The sequence below is a fragment of the Lutra lutra genome, chromosome 6, assembly GCF_902655055.1.
Source record: "Lutra lutra chromosome 6, mLutLut1.2, whole genome shotgun sequence".
Classification (NCBI taxonomy): domain Eukaryota; kingdom Metazoa; phylum Chordata; class Mammalia; order Carnivora; family Mustelidae; genus Lutra; species Lutra lutra.
The window spans coordinates 23687245-23705830 of record NC_062283.1 but is presented as its reverse complement, the minus strand read 5'-3'; the positions used below and the strand labels follow the sequence as shown (position 1 = coordinate 23705830).

Sequence of the window (18586 nt, the reverse complement as noted above, 5' to 3'; positions counted from 1 at the left end):
AAGGTTTTGCACACCACCCCTGTCAGTTAGACGGGGCAATATTAACAAAGACACAGAGAAGGAATAATCTTGGCCTGTTTATCAAACGGTAAGGAAATTAGACTGGCTTGAGTCCAGCTGGGACCGTTATGGGGAGGACAGCTGTTTAATTATGGTAAAACAAATTGTGAAGAATATTGAATGTTAAGCAAAGGAATTTGTACATAATCCTGCAACCAGTGGGGGGTAATGAATCATTCTGTGAAGTAATGACAAAATGGAGGTGTTTATTGTATTTTAGGAAGATTACAGCAGTAGTCGAATGAGGGGAAACCTAGAGAAATCTTTTCAGGAGGTAGGTGTAATAATCCAGACATGAACTTAGCAGATGTTAACTAGTAATTTCAGCTAATTTGTATTTCACTTTTAAAACTCAAGTTCTTTAACACAACTTTAACTCAAGTTTCTTAGTAGCTTATAATGGATTGAAGACCTCTACTTAAAATATCCTACTTAAATTCTCTGGTCCCATCTCCGTCCAGCCCCTGCAGCAGTGGGTAGTTCTATCCAACCAGCTTTATGGGGGAGAACCCATGGACGGCCTCTTCTCCTTTCCTTTCCCTGGCTTGTCTGATGCAGAGGCTAGCTGGGCTGTCCAACCCACTGGGCACTCACTTATGTACAACTAAGAAATGCAGGGTTATTAACATCCTGTGCAGCAACCATTGGCCACTGGCGATGTGTGCTATAGGGTAGATGCTTTCTCTTTTCTCCCCATCCCACAGTGACACATTTTAATGGAGCTTCCCAAAGTCCCTGTGGGCTCAAATCATTGCTATAGAGATGGCTACCTGGATTGTACTGGCTTTCCTCTTCACCCTCCCACCTCATCCTGACAGTCCCCCTGCTTCCTGTGACCACATCCCCAGATAAACAACCCATGCATAAACTTTTGTATCATGCTCATCTTTGGGGAAACCTAGGCTGAACTAGAACAGGATCTTCATGTCCAGTCCTTTGAAGCCCCCATGATGGAACCTCACATAATGTTCTGCTCCCATTAGGAACATCAATATAGCCAAGAGTTGATATCTCCTTTTGACCTTTTAATTTAAAAAGATGAGGTTGTAGAGCTGAGGCAGTCCTGTATTGTAGCAGTGTGTTTTAGGCACATAGGGAGGTAATTTAGAATCCTGGTAAGAGCAGAGAATTTCAAGTCATGAGATCTGGATTTGAGCTTTGCTACCTACAAAGTAAGTGAGAGGACAAATTATAGAACTCTTCTAGTCTTCCATATCTCCATCTATAAAATGAGGAAGTTAGTAACTACCTACCTTCATAGGGTTACTACAAATTTCAAACGGGAACAATGTATGTGTGGTACACATTTGGTAATTTGAGTGTTCAGTTTACATTCTCCCTTCTTCTTAGTTATGAAACCCCAATTTGTATTCAGGTAGATATTTACCCTTCCGCAACACATCCCATGTTTCACACTGTCCCCACTTTGTCTTGTACTAGAGTAGGTTCTGATTGACTAAATCCAGAGAGACCATTTGTCTTCTCCTGGACATGTTGATTGGAAAAACGCAATAAGAAATTTGTTTTGAGATTTGGGAAAGAAACTCCCTCACCCCTCTGAGAGGATTATCAAAGAAACAATCTCTCTTTATCCTGAATATGAATGAGACAGCACGTAACGCCTAGAAATCACTAGACATGATCTCCTGGCCCTAACCACGGTCAGCCTACAGATAAAGCAGAAAGGAACCATGGTGAGATTAGTGAACTTCTGAACCAAGCCACATCTATAGCCCACATGACCTCTGGTCATTTCAGATAAGTGAGTCAGTAAATATGACATTTAAGCCAGTTTTAGTCAGACTTTCTCTTACTTGGAATAGAAGAATTTCCAACTGATAGAATATGTAAGTAAGCCTTGTAACTTGAGATCACATAAAAACATTAGTTTTTACCATTTTTATTCCTACTAGTTAACAAGAATACCCATAGTCCATTGCATAGGTTGGGAAAAATTCCTAAGTTTTCATTTCAATTTGGTACCAACTTTTGGAAAAAAATTTAAGTCTCTGCCTTATGGCATGTAGATTACCTGTATTAGACAGATTATTAGCTATATTATTTGTATATGTAGAAAGAAACTATAAATAAAACCTATAAAACTGACTGAACTTTAAAATATAACTAAACTTATAAGTCATAAAAGAAATGACTGTTCAGATATGGCTACATAAAAATAATACAAAACTGCTGTAATTCGGGAAAATTACCGTAAATAAAGTTAAAACGCAAAGACAAACTGGGGATAATGTTTGAAGCTTATATGGTAGATAAGCTTATAAAAAGTTCTTATAAATCAATAATAGGAAACCTCCTCAATAAAAAAATAGGTAGAAGATTTCATGATGAAATCTGAGAACTATAAGAAAAAATGCTGAACTTAAGATCAAAGAACATCAAGGGCTATCATTAAAAGAGATAACTAATATTTGTAATAACTAACACATACACTAACATGTAATAACTATCACCAGACACTATAAGAATTCTCTCACAGAGATATAGGTATAAGAATGATCATTACAGCATTCGAATAAATGAAAACAACTTAAATGTCAAGTAATAGAAAACTGGTAAAATAAGTTATATATTCCTACACTGAAATACATTGGTGCCATTAAAAAGGATCCAATAAGGGGGTGCCTGAGTGGCTCAGTCAGTTAAGCATCTGACTCTTGGTTTTGGCTCAGGTCAGGACCTCAGGATCCTGGGACGGAACCCTGTGTTGGGTTCTGCATTCAGTGGGGAGTCTGCTGGAGGATTTCTCTCCCTCTGCCCTTTCCCACTCTCTAAATAAATGAATAAGTCTTCAAAAAAGATGGTTAAGATTGTATGTTGTTTTTTTTTTAAAGGAACCAGTAAGGGCGCCTGGGTGGCTCAGTGGGTTAAGCCGCTGCCTTTGGCTCAGGTCATGATCTCAGGGTCCTGGGATCGAGTCCTGCATCGGGCTCTCTGCTCAGCAGGGAGCCTGCTTCCCTCTCTCTCTCTCTCTGCCTGCCTCTCCATCTACTTGTGATCTCTCTCTGTCAAATAAATAAATAAAATCTTTAAAAAAAAAAAAAAGGAACCAATAAGCCCTTAAATGTTAACATGGAAAGAAGTATGATATATAGTTTGAGTTTATCAAACGAGGTGTAGAATGATCCCATTATATTAAAATATATATTTAGGTATATATTTACAGTCTAAAAATAAATGCCAACTATTAATACTAGTTAGCTCTCAAGTGTAGGGTTACATTGAGGTCATTTTATGTAAAGTTTTACAAAGTGCATATAATATAAAAATATTTGTTTATAAAACAAATAATTCAATGAACACCAATCAGAAAGAAATCAGGGTTGGGTAATATGTGGCCTCCTTGATGGTTGAATGCATTCCTCTTGTCCTTAGCTCCAAATGTGATGTAGCAGCTGGCAGATGATAGTAACTGTCATGTGTAAGAAGAAGGGAAGGCAAGAGGAGAGGCGACATTGGGAGATATACACTCCACTGTCCCAAAGTATTGCACACAGTGGGGTTGGAGGATTAGAAAGAGCATAGGTAAGGGTTTCCCAGGGAAAGGGGAGAGAAGTAAACAGAACTTCCCCAACCAGGAACCCAGGATTGGAAAAATTTCACAGCCAGCTCCAGGTAAAGTAAGAGATTTTGTTTCTCATGTTCACTCACCTAAACTCCTACCTATGGTGTTTAGAATTAACTCCTTGAAAAGTGTGAGAAGTAGTCATTTGCCAGGTTCTGGCTATGAAGGCCAGGGGCTGCCCCAGCTCCTCGGCCACCAAACCAGGAATTTCTTGTACCTGACCTCATCCCTTCCTGGTCCTTTGGGGTTGCCTTTGGACTAATCTGATAACAGGTCAGCACTGCTATGAACAGCCAAAGCCTGATATGATCCTATGAGCTAAGGCCCTTGGCGGAGTTGACTTCTCCCTGCTTCCACCCCCAGAAGCTGGAGTTTGTAGTTCTAGATAAAAAGAACAAGGAGGCATTACACAAACAAATAAACTTCAGGCTCCCTTAATGTAAGCCTTAGCATCAACTTTGATGAGTTATGAGAAAGTTCTTTGGTTGAATCCTAGGCCATACAACTCAAAAGGATCCAACAGTTTCAAATTGTAATTTTTCAGATGAGAAAACTAAAGCTCAGAGAAGTTATCTGAATTTCCCTGAGGCCATGACCAATTTTAGAGCTGACATGAGAATCCAGTCCTCCTTAAGTAGCATAATTTCCCTTCTGCCAGGCCACATCTTTGGCTGCCACACTTCCAGTGGCAGGGTTTCTGAGTTTCAGGAGTTTGTAAATATTTGGGTAAATATAATCAACTGACTGATTTTCTTGAATTCTTTAAACTGTAGGTGATAGTTGAAAGCAGAAACTGTAACATTATCTAATGGGATTTTCAATGCATGAAATAAAAATTTATTTCCTTGAATATATCAATAAAATTCAATAATCTTCTAGACAGACATAAAGAAAAAACAGAGAGGACACAATATAAAGAATAAAGAAGAGAAAATCACTACAGACAGTAAAAGGATAATGAATAAAACGAAAGCTATATACATAAGTTTGACTGCTTAGATGAAATGAACCAAGGCCTCAAAAACCACATACTAGCAAGACTCACCCAAGAAGAAATAAGCACACCTGAATAGTTCTGTCTATATCTGTTAAATAGATTGTAGTTTAGAACCTGGCAAAAAAGAAAACTCTAGGCCCAGATGGTTGTACTGAAAAATTCCCCCAATGTTTAACGAAAAACACCCAATTCTACACAATCAACATCATACAGGAGGTTCTAGTCAATGCAACAAGGCAAGAAAAAGAAATAAGTGACATATATATTGAAAAGGAATAAATTAAATTGTCCCTGTTCTCAGATAATAGCTGTTGTCTCAGGAAACATGATGTCTGTATAGAAATCCCAAGGAATCTATCAAAAATTTATAGAATTAATACTGATGAATTTAGCAAGATGGAAAAATGCAAGGTCAACAGAAAAAATTTTATTTTTATATATTGGCAATGAATAAATAAATTAAAATTAAACTTAAAGTAGCTCTAAAAAAAGATAAGTAGTTGGGTATAAAGCTAATATGTGGAATCTGTATGCTAAAAATTACAAAGTGCCAATGAGAAAAATCAAAGGAGACCTAAGTAAATGGAAAGCCATACAATGATCATAGATTGGAAGTCTCAACAAAGTTAAGCTGGCAAATCTCCCTAAATTGACCTATAAAGTTAATGCAATTCTAATCAAAATCCAAACATTGTTTATATAGAGTAGGTGATTTTACAATTTATATGGGAAAGCAAAAGGACTAGAATACCAGGAAAGCAAAGGACTAGTTCTTTTTTTTTTTTTAAATAAAAATTCTTATTTATTTATTTCGGAGAGAGAGAGAGCAAGTGTACAGGCATGAGCAGGGGGTGGGAGGAGGGAGAGGGAGAGAGAATCTCAAGCAGACTCTGTGCTGAGCATGTAGCCCAATACAAGGCTTGAGCTCATGACCCTACCAGGAGGTTACTGAAAAACAAATAAAATTGGAGGATACATATTAACCAATTTTAATACTGTAGTGTAATATTAGCAAAGGAATAGACACATAGTTCAACAGAACAAAACAGAGTCGTGAAATAGACTCATAAAATATAGTCAATTGATTTTTGACAAAGCTACAAAAAATATTCAGTGGAATAAGACTAGACTTAACAAATAGTGTTGGAACAATTAGATACCAATATGCATACAAATTAACTTTGACCTAACTCATATCTCGAACAAAAAAATTAACTAAAAAATAGACCATATGGGCTCTTTCCATAATTTGGCTATTGTTGATAATGCTGCTATGAAACCAAGAAACAGACTCTTAACTAAAGAGAACAAACTGATGGTCACCAGAAGTGAGGCGGGTGGGTGATGGGTGAAACAGGTGATGGGGATTAAGGAGCACACTTGCTGCGATGAGCACCAGGTGTTGTATGGAAGTGCTGAATCACTAAATTCCATACCTGAAACTGGTATTATACTGTATGTTAACTAAATGGAATTTAAATAAAAATTTGGAAGAAAAAAATATAAAGTGGCTTTCACAAGTGGGTAAAGAAATAAAGTGGGTTTCCTGTAAAAAATAAAATAAAAATAGAAATAATAATAATAAATTTGAAATAGACTATAAATCTAAATGGAAAATGTAAAACTATGAAATTTGGAGAAGGCAGCTTAGGAGAAAATCTTTGTGACTTTACATTAGGCAAAAAATTCCAAATAAGACATCAAAAGCATGAGGTGTCTGGGTGGCTCAGTGGGTTAAGCCTCTGCCTTCGGCTCAGGTCATGATCTCAGGGTCCGGGGATCGAGCCCCACATCAGGCTCTCTGCTCAGCAGGGAGCCTGCTTCTCCCTTTCTCTCTGCCTGCCTCTCTGCCTACTTGTGATCTCTGTCTGTTAAATAAATAAAACCTTACAAAAAAAAAGACATCAAAAGCATGATTCATAAGTGAACAATCGACAAATTGGACTTCATCAAAACTAAAAAATTTGCTGGGTGAAAGCCCCTTAAAGAAATGAAAAAAAAAATCTATACTCCTTGAAATTATTGCAAATCACATATGTAATAAAAGACTTGTATTCAGAACCTCCAAAGTACCTCTCAAACTCAATAGTAAGAAAACAACTGAATTAAAAAATGCTGAGAGCAAGGGCACCTGGGTGGCTCAGTCGGTTGAGCGTCTGCCTTCGGCTCAGGTCATGATCTCAGTCCCTGGGATCGAGCCCTGCATGGGGCTCCCTGCTCAGTGGGGAACCTGCTTCTCCTTCTCCCTCTGCCCCTACCCCCTCTCATGCTCTATCTCTCTCTCTCTCTCCTCTCAAATAAATAAATAATTAATTAATTAAAAAAAAAAGCTCAGAGCATACAAATGGCCAACAAACACATAAGAAATGCTCAACATCACTCAGCACCAGTACAGATCAAAACCACAATGAGATACCACCTCACCTCACTCTGTTCAGAATGGCTAAAATTAACAACTCAGGCAACAAGAGATGTTGGCGAGGATGCAGAGAAAGGGGAACCCTCTTACACTGTTGGTGGGAATGGAAGCTGGTACAGCCACTAGGGAAAGCATTTTGTAATGTGTATAATTGTTGAAACAGTATGTTGTACACCTGAAACTCATATAATGTTATATGTCAACTATTATATGTCAACAACTTCAATGAAAAATTTAAAAATAGATAAAACAACTCAGAGAACTGTATAAGCAAAACAAAGGAATCAAGTTTACAGTTTTTAAATTTTAAAAAATTGTAAAAAGACTTTGCAAAGAGTATTTTATAGCAGGGTTTCAGTGTCTCACGTGTTTTCCCATGTGAGCGCAATGGTCATTAATAAAGTCTCCTTCTTCTCTCCTTTCCTCCAGAAGCTTAAGCAATCAACCAAGACACTGTGACAGTGTTTGGGCCAAGAGTTTCTTCTAAGTAAGTGCTAACTCAGTAACAAAATGTAGCATTATGGCCACGGCTATGGGGGTCAGCACATAAAGGCCAAAAGAGTCCAGGAACTAACCAGCTCCCGAGGGCGCCTGCTCCCCAGTCCCAAGGGACAGAGTCAAGAACCACCAAAAAGCTGAACCCTGTTCTGTGGACCTTAGCAGGCTGTGTGTCTCCCGTTTCATCATCAGAAGCCCCCAGCTTCTGAAGTTGGTGTCCACTGGAATTAAAACCAGAGATTTTCTTTTCTTTTTTTTTAAGATTTATTTATTTATTTGAGAGAGAGATAGTGTGCAGGGGTGGGAGCTGTGGAGACAGGGCAGAGGGAGAGGAAGAGAGAGACTCTCAAGCAGACTTCCTGCTAAGCACAAAGCGTGATATGGGGCTCGATCTCAGGACCCCAAGATCATAACCAGAGCCAAAATCAAAGGTCAAACATGTAACCGACTGAGCCACCAAGGCGCCCAAGTAACAGATTTTTTCTTACCACATATGCCTGGACCAGTGTCTTTGGAAGAAAAGAATGTTATTTAGAATTTGTCAAAATTTGTAGCCATTAGCTATTTGTCAAAACTCACATAACTGCACACCAAAAAGAATAAACTGTATTTTGAGTAAGCAAAATAAATAAATAAATAAACTTTGGGGAAAGTCGGTCTTCAAATTATCCTCAAACTGTAACTAAAGACAAATTTTAAGCAACTAGCTCATATCTTTTTATTATTGGGGCTCAATTTAAAGCAATGGATGGCAAGAATGTGTACCATTAGGTTATTTCTACTTTTGTGCTTTAGTTTATTACCAAAACAAAATATACACGGTAGCAGAGGGATCAGAAATAGAGGACAGGGAGAGTCTGATCTGTTAGGAGCCTGAGCAGGAAACACTCTGTTCATATATTTCACAGCCACCCCATTGTCTGCATAGGATCCTCCACATTAACGAGCTGTTTAAGGACTAAATCCTAATAGTGATGTACCAAGTAAAATACGTAATGGTGACCACAGGTAGTACCAGAACTCCTCTGCAGCTGCCGGAACCCTGGGGGATCAGAATGGCTTTGGGAAAATTATTGAAAAGGCGCCTCCTCCTACTTCCCCACCATCTTGTCCCCCCCGCTTTGGGAAAATTATTAACCAGCTTGGCTTCCCATGAGATATGAGCCCGCCGAGTGGTCCGCAGGCTTGGAGTGTGAGTGCATTTTGCAGAAAGCTCCAGGATGCTCCAGGGCAGCGGTTCCCTGGGCAAGCAGAGAGGACACCCAGGAGCTCTGGCTGGTGTGAACGGGTTCTCTAGAAAGTGGCTAATGAAGAAAACAAGTTCACAAGGAGTTAAATAGTACATTCTGTCCGTTGGTTGTGATGATGTTGTCAGGGACACTGTAAATGATCTGATGAGTGTATGAACACCATAAAAGAGATTTCTTAGTTTCTGGTTTGCTTTTCCTTCAGGGTTCCTCAAGAGAGCATGGTCCTTCCCTGTTCACCCAAAGTCAATGCTAGGTTCAGATAACTTCTTATCTCAGAATTTAATTTCTGAATTTATTGGGCAATCATTCCCTACCAGCCTCTAGTGCCAAGAAGTTGGTATCTTAGGGCAATTTCTTCTCAACTGACCTCATTATCCATGAATCTAGGGACCGTCTTAGAAGCCACCCCAAAGACAGGTTTTCCTGCCATAAACTTAGTGTCTCCCAGCATGCTGGACCCTACAGCATGACCAGGTCTGTGTTGGCTGTGACCTGTGTCCATTATGGCTGTCCCTGGGCTCCTGCCAAAGGTTCTGCCAAGTGGCAGGTGCTGCTCAGATTGATGAATTCTTCAATCCACAATCACTCCTTGTTGGCAGAAAATAAAGGTTTTGAGGTAATCAATCAATTCCACTAACCGTCTCTTTGCTATGATTTGAACAATCCACTTTTTGTTTTTGTTTTCTTTTTTTTGGTGTGTGTGTGTGCAGGTAGCAAAGCAAGGTTTATTGAGTGAGAGCAAAGTGAGAGTACAAAGCTCCCAAAGAGGGAGGGGACCAGAGAGGATTGCCCCCGAACCAACCACTTCCAAAAAAGCAAGAAGAACGGGGTGGTGTTTAGATACAATAATCTTCATTAACAGCAGGATCAAAAACAAGAGGAGACACCGACCAAGGGCCAGAGTTGGCTTTGGCAACTACCAGGCTGGTGACTGAACTAGGCCTCCCTCTGACTTGGAGTTATCTTCTGAGATCAATGTAAAATGCCACATTCACTGCACTTTCCAAAAAGAAAAAAAAAAAAAAAAAAGCGTCTTCAGAAAACCAATGACAGTGTGGTATTATAATGCTTTCCATACGTTTCTGCATAAAATAACACTTCTCTTTACTACTTTTCATGTTCCGTGGGAGGAGAGACAATCTTGATTTGTTTAGAATATGTTCCCTTCTGGGCAGACATCTGATTTTTTTATTTCTCACTGACTTTTCTGTATAGGTGTGAGCCCCTTACTGCCTCTCCCTCAACCCTGCTTTCCATCAGGCCCCTTCACTTCCCTGACAATACTCACTTATAAATGTTGTGTTTCAAGAGACACCGCGATCTAAAACAAACAATGTGTACCTTTTCGTTCTTTTTTTAAAATATTTTATTTATTTATTTGAGAGAGAGAGATCACAATTGGGCAGAGAGGCAGGCAGAGAGAGAAAGGGAAGCAGGCTCCCCACTGAACAAAGAGCCTGATGTGGGGCCCCATCCCAGGACCCTGAGATCATGACCTGAGCTGAAGGCAGAGACTCAACCCACTGAGCCACCCAGGCGCCCTACCTTTTTGTTCTTAAAAAGATCTATTTCTTTGAGGGAGAGAGGGAGCGAGCAGAGATGGGGGTGGAGGGAGAGGGAGAGAATCTCAAGCAGGCTCCATGCTGAGTGCAGAGTCGAACGTGGGGCTTGATCCCACGACCATGAGATCATGATCTGAGCCCAAAGCCAGATGTTCAACCGACTGAGCCATCCAGGCATCCCCATGATATGCACCTTTTGAAAGATAAAAGGTAATCAGAGCTTCCTCTCCTCTTTGCCTTCACCTCCCAAGTGCCCATATAACCCTGTTTGCTCCCACCCAGTACACAGTCATGTAGGTACAGGCCAAAACTCACCTTGATTCTATTTCTGATTAAACTGCAAAGAACATAAAAGTATATTATTACATGTGACATTTGCCATAGGTTTCTCAAAAACAGTTTTTATCAAGTTAAAGAAATTACTTTCTAAGTCTAGTTCACCAATTTTTTTTTTTTTTTTAGTGTTATTTGCAGGTATCTGAGATATTACTGGTGTGGTGAATTACACAGGTAGATATTTTAGTGTTGAACTATGTGAATAAATCCTACTTTCTTTTTTTTTTTAAATATTTTATTCATTTATTTGACAGACAGAGATCACAAGTAGGGAGAGGCAGGCAGAGAGAGAGGAGGAAGCAGGCTCCCTGCTGAGCAGAGAGCCCGATTCGGGGCTCGATCCCAGAACCCTGGGGTCACGACCCGAGCCGAAGGCAGAGGCCCTAACCAACTGAGCCACCCAGGTGCCCCAATCCTACTTTCTAATGTATATGTTCATAAACTGCTGGATTCAGTTTGTTAATATTTTGTTTGAGATTTTTGCCACTACCTTTATAATTCCTCACATTGTAAAAAATCCAGTTTAAAAAAAATCTGGTTTAAATACTAAGAAGTTCTGTAATGCTTTCTTCCTCACGTGACTGGGCCAGATATTTTGATTTAGTCCAGGGAAAAATTAAATCTTCATCCACCATAAGAAGAAATCAATAATAGATAAAGTAAAATTGGTTAGCCACAAAATATCAATTTAAGAGTTACGAAAGAAAAAGAAAGTAAATATGAGAAGGAACTTCCGGCAGGGTTGAAAAGAGTTGCCTCTAGAGAAAAGAGTGACAAAACTGGGAGCTGCTTGGTCTGCTGCCATTTTATTTTGTTTTGTTTGTTAAAATAACCCTTTCAGTATTACTTTTCTTTTTAAACCATGAATATGCATTACTTTGATAAAAGCGAAGGAACACATTTAGGTCTCCCAAAACTCAGAGACATTTCTGGCGCAGAATCTATTTTGAAATCTGTGACATCTTCTTTCTTTTCTCTAGTGAACATATATTGCTGTCATGGCTTGTTTATCTAAGCTTTTTCCATCCCATACATTTTGCTCTTCTCTGTCTCTGAACATGTGAAGCTTCTTCCTTCCACCTTTTAACATCCCCAAACTGGACTTCTCCCAAGCAAATGTTGGAAGACATTTTTTTTAAAAGATTTTATTTATTTGTCAGAGAGAGAGAGAAAGAGAGAGAAAGATCACAAGTAGGCCGAGAGGCAGGCAGAGGCAGAGGGAGAAGCAGGTTCCCTGCCGAGCAAGGAGCCCGATGTGGGACTCGATCCCAGGACGCTGGGATCATGTCCTGAGCCGAAGGCAGCCGCTTAACCAACTGAGCCACCCAGGCGTCCCTTGGAAGACATTTTTAACTACACACTGCATCCCCCCCATTATAAAGCATCCAATAGAATAATCTTTATAATCATTTTAAAACATCCATGAAAGACTTCTGGTCGGGGGACAGAATTCTGCAGAGGTCATGCACTGGTTCGTTGGGTTTTTTTGTTTGTTTGTTTGTTTTTGTTTTTTTTTTGTTGTTGTTTGTTTTTTGGCATCTGGTTGAGTGAGAGGGGCTGTGCTTTGCTTGGACAACTAATTCAGGATACATGATGGTGGCTGGATGGATCTGTGGGTGGTGATGTCAGGAGGCATATCCTAGACCCAGTGTGGGCTGATTAGGAAGGGTTGCCCTTTATAGACACAGGTTCCACCATCATCAGTTCAGGGCAAAGCTGACTCCAGAGAAGGGGTATGCTTGCCCCTTGTAAGATTACCAGTTTAAATCAGGAGGCAGACTGCAAACCAGCCGTGACACAAAGTATTCTTTTTTGATTTGTTTCTTATTTGCAATGGAAACGAGAGTCTTTTTTTTTTTCCTGTTAAAATAGTTAAGGCAGTAGCTTTTGAGTTTTGTGGAATTTTTAAAAAATGTTACTGTTTGCTTGCGTATTGTTTTACCTTGTGGCTAAGTTGGAAGGAGGTAACATTTTCGTGAAATTAAATTTGCATATTTAATCAGCACTTCAGATTCCTTGGAGCAGGCTGTTGCTCCCTTCCATCTACTGCTGCTACTGTTATTGTTGATACAGTTTAAAAGAGTTGGAAAAGTAACCTGTAGCTTGGTGCAGTCCTTTTCATTGAGAATTGAGGCCACAAGCAGCTATCATCTTGGAGCCTGTGGGGGGAATTCTTAAAACCAGGATTTTAGACTCTAAGGATAAATCTGCTTCCTTCTGTTATTTGTGTTTCTTGTCAAAGCTTTTGGAAGAATTTCAGATTAACCTTTTTAATTCTGGAGGCTGGCTGGCTATGGTATTTGAAGCCTGTGATTGAGTTAAGAGGAGGGATGGTAGATAATAGGAATAGGAATGATGAAGTTTGGGGACTATATTGACATTTGGCTTCTGATTAGATTGGGAAAAGGGCAATTACAGTTGATGTGGCCATATTCTATTTGATTGGATTAAAGTGTGCTGGTTGGATTATCTAATTGAAAAAAAAAAAAAAAAGGAGGTGGCCAAGCAATCTGATTTCTGTTATATCTAATAAAGGTCATCATACAGGGAGCCTGGAGAGAAGAGGGTATTGGTAACTTTGTGTATCTGTGGATGGTAGTGGCATTGGAGGCTGCTGGAGGTTTTCTGTAGGAGATGAACTTGAAGCTCATTTTGAAGCCTGGCACCAGGAGAGCAGGGTTCTAAGAAGGGTATGTCCAAAAGAAACAGTTTATGAAAAGGCATCATGTAGTCAGGAGCACTGAAATATTCTGGGTGGCTACTGCACGGTGTGGAGTATTGGGAAATGGGTGGATGGATGGGTCTGGTGATTAGGACCTAGTAGGAAAAATTTAACATTCCAGTTTTATCTTAAAAGAGTTAGAAGAGATTTTGAAGAAAGGGAGTGACAATATCAGGTTTATTTTTATTTCTTATCAGGATCACTGGATAGTGTATAAAAGATAGACAAGAATGAGAATATACTGATGATGGGGCTTTATACTGACTTTATACTTATACCAATGAGGAAGTTTTAGGTGGGGGGTGGGGGTAAGCACAATTCCTGCATTACGACCAGATGTAGGAAAGGAGAGAAAAGGAAAATACATGGAAGATTTTTTTTTTTTTAATTTTATGTGTGAAGCACAGTAGTCAAGGAAAACACCTAGATTTCTTTTTTGGCCAGTTTGGTGAGTGGCAACACCACAATATTTTCTTCCTGGCATGTAGGTGCCATATTTGATTATCAGAACATAAAAGCTTTCTTCTTGAGGTTGTGCCCACAAGCATCCTTGCTTTTAGGAGGGGCTAGCTGAAAACTGGCATATAGTTCACAGCCCATTTTTCTAAATGTGGTCCCATGAAGCACTGATTTTGAGAAGTGTCAACAGATAGTTTGTAGGGAAAGAAATGTTGAATAATCCAAAACTTTTGGGAAACATGAAATGCTATACCCCTCTTGGAGAGTGTCAGTGGAAACATATCAGACACTCACAGTAAAAAGTCTCTTCAACTTTCTTTAACTCAGAATTTCCATAGTTACTTGGGTTTAGAGAGCTTTTTTTTTTTCAAGGAACACATTTGGTGGGATCTAACTAGACTGCAGTTTTTATGCTATGAAATTTGGGGGGGGATACGATTATCCAAGTAATCACTGTGTTTGAATCAGAAGATAGAACTGTATCCACTGGTGTGCTATATGCGTCTACCTACCAGCCTGGGGGATATGGGGGAGGTACGAGAGACTAGAGGTGTTAGAAATACAGGAAGAAGCACGAAATAGTTATCTTGGGGAGCAAGACAGCAGACTCACTGCAGCAGCATGATAGAATTACCAGACAGTTTTGAGTACCCTTTGGAGGTTTGAGGTCATGAACCTAAAGTGAGACTAGCCAGCAAAAGCAGTGCTATTTTCTACAGCTGCCAGGGTTTAGGAGTTGAGAAGATGGGGGCTAGGTTTAACCAGGATGAGAGCTTTTCCAGGCAAGAATAACATGAAGGAAAGGAGCATGAGAGATTGGGAATCTGGGGCTCTCTGGTGGGTAAGGAAGGGGAGTAAGCGTGTGTGTGTGTGTGTGTGTGTGTGTGTGTGTGACAATAACGGAGAGGTGCTGGGTCTTTGGATTGGAGGTTTCAAGCCATTAGAGGACAGATGGAGTTGGGGTAGTGGAGTAAATAATTTGAAAATAAAGGAGGTGATAGAATTCCCATTTGGGAGATGGGGCACTTGCTGGCAGTGATAAGAAAAGGTCTTCAGAAGTGAGGAGGTCTAGGTGTCAAGTGTGTTCTGCGGATGACACCCAGGATTCAGATGGGCAGAGGATGGACGGGGAAGGCAGTTGGGCCAGGTGCTAGTCCTCAAGGGTTCAGAAGGACAGGGAATTCCAAAGATGACAGCAGCAGCTGGGATAGTATCACTGGGTTGCATGAGCTTCAAGGGAAGAAGGAAAGAAAGAAAGAAAGAAAGAAAGAAAGAAAGAAAGAAAGAAAGAAAGAAAGAAAGAAAGAAAGAAAGAAAGAGAGGGAGGGAGGGAGAAAGAAAGAGAGGGAGAAAGAAAAGAAAAGAAAAAAGAAAAGAAGAAATGTTTTCAAAAGAGCAAAGACACTCGTCGCACTTTTAGACTTTGAGATGATGTGGATGCCAGAAGAAAACAACCTGTACTTTAGGGAGCTTCAGGGAGAAATGGTCATCTCAGGGAACAACAGGCTTCTAGTGTGAGACAAGGAGGTAAAAGGGAAGGTTCCCAGAGGTGGCTGAGGATTTAGAAGAGTTTTCTGATGAGGTGCTGCCTTCTAGAGGACAGGGTGGAAGAGTTTAAGAGGGTGGGGATGGTTGGATGAGACCTTGTCTGGAGTTTATGGCGGTGAGGGTCCAGCAGATAATGGAGCTGTGGTTTCCTAGACATCCTGTTTCCATGGCAAATGGGGTTGTACCTGCGCTGCTTCTGAATGCTTTCACGTGGGGCATAAGGCAGATTCAACAAATACTGCAAAAATTATTCTTAAGGGACAGCAAGCAACTAATATGGTCCTGCCTTACTCCTAACATATTAATGAGAACTTAGTTAACATTACCAACCTCTAGAAGAGTACTAGGAGAGTATTTGTTCCCTTGCATCCTCAAGAAGAGATCTATATCTGACTGATGGGGAAGGTGCCTATGCCCCCTGGGCCAGCATAGATGTTAGGGTCTGTTATTAAAGGAAGGAGATTGAGACAAAGTGAAAGTTATTTAAGCTTTATTCTATGCCAAGCATTAGAAGTCAAAGTGACCGGCCAGGGCTGCCTCCAAAGAGAGCGACCCCTCTCAGCCTCACAGACTAACTTTTATACAGCAAAAGCCTGGCCACACATAGGTGGCCAATGAGATTGTAACATTGCATAGTCATGATAGGCCACATGCAGGTGTCCAATTGAATTACAATTTACCCGATAGTAGCTGTTTGAACTAACTTATTACTCTGGTCAGAATTGGAGCTCAAGTTTGGTGCCCAAAAGGCAGGGTTTACATTCTTTGGTGGTTAGGGAGACAGTATGTGTGCCTTTTACTGATTGGATGTCTCCACCTGGCCTGACTCCTCCTTGCATTCTGGGCTCTGTTATTAGGAACGGGCTGACCATATTTTACTGGTTTTCTAGACTTGTTTCTTAAGTAAGTTCCCACGGGGCGGGGGGTGGGGGGGGGGCTGGCGAGGGCAGGGTCAGTTTAAGTTTTTCTGCACAAACAAAGTGGCTTTTTAACCAAGATGGAATCGCTCTGGCTAAATAGGCCCTAACAATAGACACTTTCCTTCCCAGCACTGCTCTCCATTGGTTGCCACACCAGAATCCAAGCCACTGCAGGCCAGCTTTCTCGGTGCCCAGACTCTTGCATTCCTGTGTCTGACGGGGTATCTGGACAAATGAAGAGACTGGAAGACTGGGAAGAGTTTGCTCTGTAAACCCACCTTCTCCGGGAGCAGCTCTCAAAACCCAGCGTTGCACTGTCCAGATAGGGCTACTGGGATTTAAACTAATTAAAATAAAATTAAAAGGCAGGGCCTCCATGGCACCAGCCCCATTTCAAGGGCTTGATAGCTTCATACGGATACACTCATCCGTCAGCACAGCTGCAATAACATTTCCACCCTCTCCGAAAGTTCTATTAGAATGCGCCCCCCGTGAAGTATTCATTAAGCTGTTCTTTTGGTCCCTTTCTTAACTCAGGTGTTTTTCCTTGGTGCAGCATCTGTGAGCTAGCCCCGAACCCCGCGGACGTTGGGAAGGACCAGGAAGCGGGCGTGTCTGCGCCCGTGTCAAGCCGCAAGCATGGCTCAGTACAAGGGCACGATGCGCGAGGCCGGCCGGGCCATGCACCTGATCAAGAAGCGGGAAAAGCAGAAGGAGCAGATGGAGGTGCTGAAGCAGCGGATCGCCGAGGAGACCATCATCAAGTCGAAGGTGGACAAGAAATTCTCGGCTCATTACGACGCCGTGGAGGCCGAGCTCAAGTCGAGCACGGTGGGCCTGGTGACCCTGAACGACATGAAGGCCAAGCAGGAGGCCCTGCTGAAGGAGCGGGAGATGCAGCTGGCCAAGAGGGAGCAGCTGGAGGCGCGGCGGCTGCAGCTGGAGGCGCTGCGGGAGAAGGAGCGCAAGCAGGAGCAGAAGCGCAAGGTCTGCAGCCTGTCCTTCACGCCGGACGAGGGCGACGAGGGCGACGGGGACCGGGTGGCCGGGGAGCAGCCCCGGTCTGCGGCGGGGAGCAAGCGGCGGAAGAACCTGGGGAAGAATCCCGACGTGGACACGAGCTTCCTGCCGGACCGCGACCGCGAGGAGGAGGAGAACCGGCTGCGCGAGCAGCTGCGGCAGGAGTGGGAGGCGCGGCGCGAGAAGGTGAAGCGCGAGGAGATGGAGGTCACGTTCAGCTACTGGGACGGCTCGGGGCACCGGCGTACGGTGCGGATCCACAAGGGCGGCACGGTGCAGCAGTTCCTGAAGAAGGCGCTGCAGGGGCTGCGCAAGGACTTCCGCGAGCTGCGCTCGGCCGGCGTGGAGCAGCTCATGTACATCAAGGAGGACCTGATCCTGCCCCACTACCACACCTTCTACGACTTCATTGTCACCAAGGCCCGGGGCAAGAGCGGGCCGCTCTTCAGCTTCGACGTGCACGACGACGTGCGGCTGCTGAGCGACGCCACCATGGAGAAGGACGAGTCGCACGCGGGCAAGGTGGTGCTGCGCAGCTGGTACGAGAAGAACAAGCACATCTTCCCTGCCAGCCGCTGGGAGCCCTACGACCCCGAGAAGAAGTGGGACAAGTACACGATCCGATGACCCCCTTTCCGTTCCCCCCTAGGCTCCCCGTCCTACCCCTCCCTGGTCCTGCAGAGCCCTGGCACACGTGGCCTTCGCAGCCTCTGATGGCCTCCTGCCCACGCCCAGGCAGCAGCACCCAGCATAGGAAACAGATCTCTGTACCCTGTCACTCCCAACTTAATTTGATGACCTTAATTTCTTGCCCCAAATTGAATAAAGAACCGAGGGTTCTCACGTTATTCAAGTGTGGTCCTTCTATTGCTGATGTTTTTGCGGGGTGCTTGGTTGTTTGAGGGAGTGGGTGGGTATTAATGTTACTGTGTGGACCCATTATATGGCTCTGTTGAGCTATATGGACACCATCACTGGGCTCCACAGGACAGAATGAGAGTATGCGGTGCATTTTGTACCTGAGTCAAAAAGAGTTAAAGCAAATAGTCATGAGCATGGACTTTGGAGCCAAACTGCCTGAGTTTGATTCCCAAGTCAGCTTCTTTACTTGCTGTGTGATTTGGGACAGACTAATTGAACCTCTGTGCCTCAGTTTCCTCTCCTGTAAGTAGGGATAAGAATAGCACTTACCTCATAAGATCCATGTGAAGG

The 18586-nt window shown here is 42.2% G+C and overlaps 1 protein-coding gene across 1 annotated transcript; it reads left to right on the top strand.

Annotated features, from left to right (window-relative positions):
- Positions 1 to 73: 73 nt before the first annotated feature.
- On the top strand, positions 74 to 18092 carry FAM50B (family with sequence similarity 50 member B). Its single transcript, XM_047733967.1, has 3 exons — positions 74 to 88; positions 7489 to 7546; positions 16911 to 18092. The coding sequence occupies exon 3, from the start codon at positions 16994 to 16996 to the stop codon at positions 17999 to 18001; it is 1008 nt and encodes a 335-aa protein (XP_047589923.1). The 5' UTR covers positions 74 to 88; positions 7489 to 7546; positions 16911 to 16993; the 3' UTR covers positions 18002 to 18092.
- Positions 18093 to 18586: the final 494 nt, after the last annotated feature.

Excerpts from the sequence above, each read along its gene's own strand:
- FAM50B (XM_047733967.1), top strand. The coding sequence starts at position 16,994 with ATGGCTCAGTACAAGGGCACGATGCGCGAGGCCGGCCGGGCCATGCAC.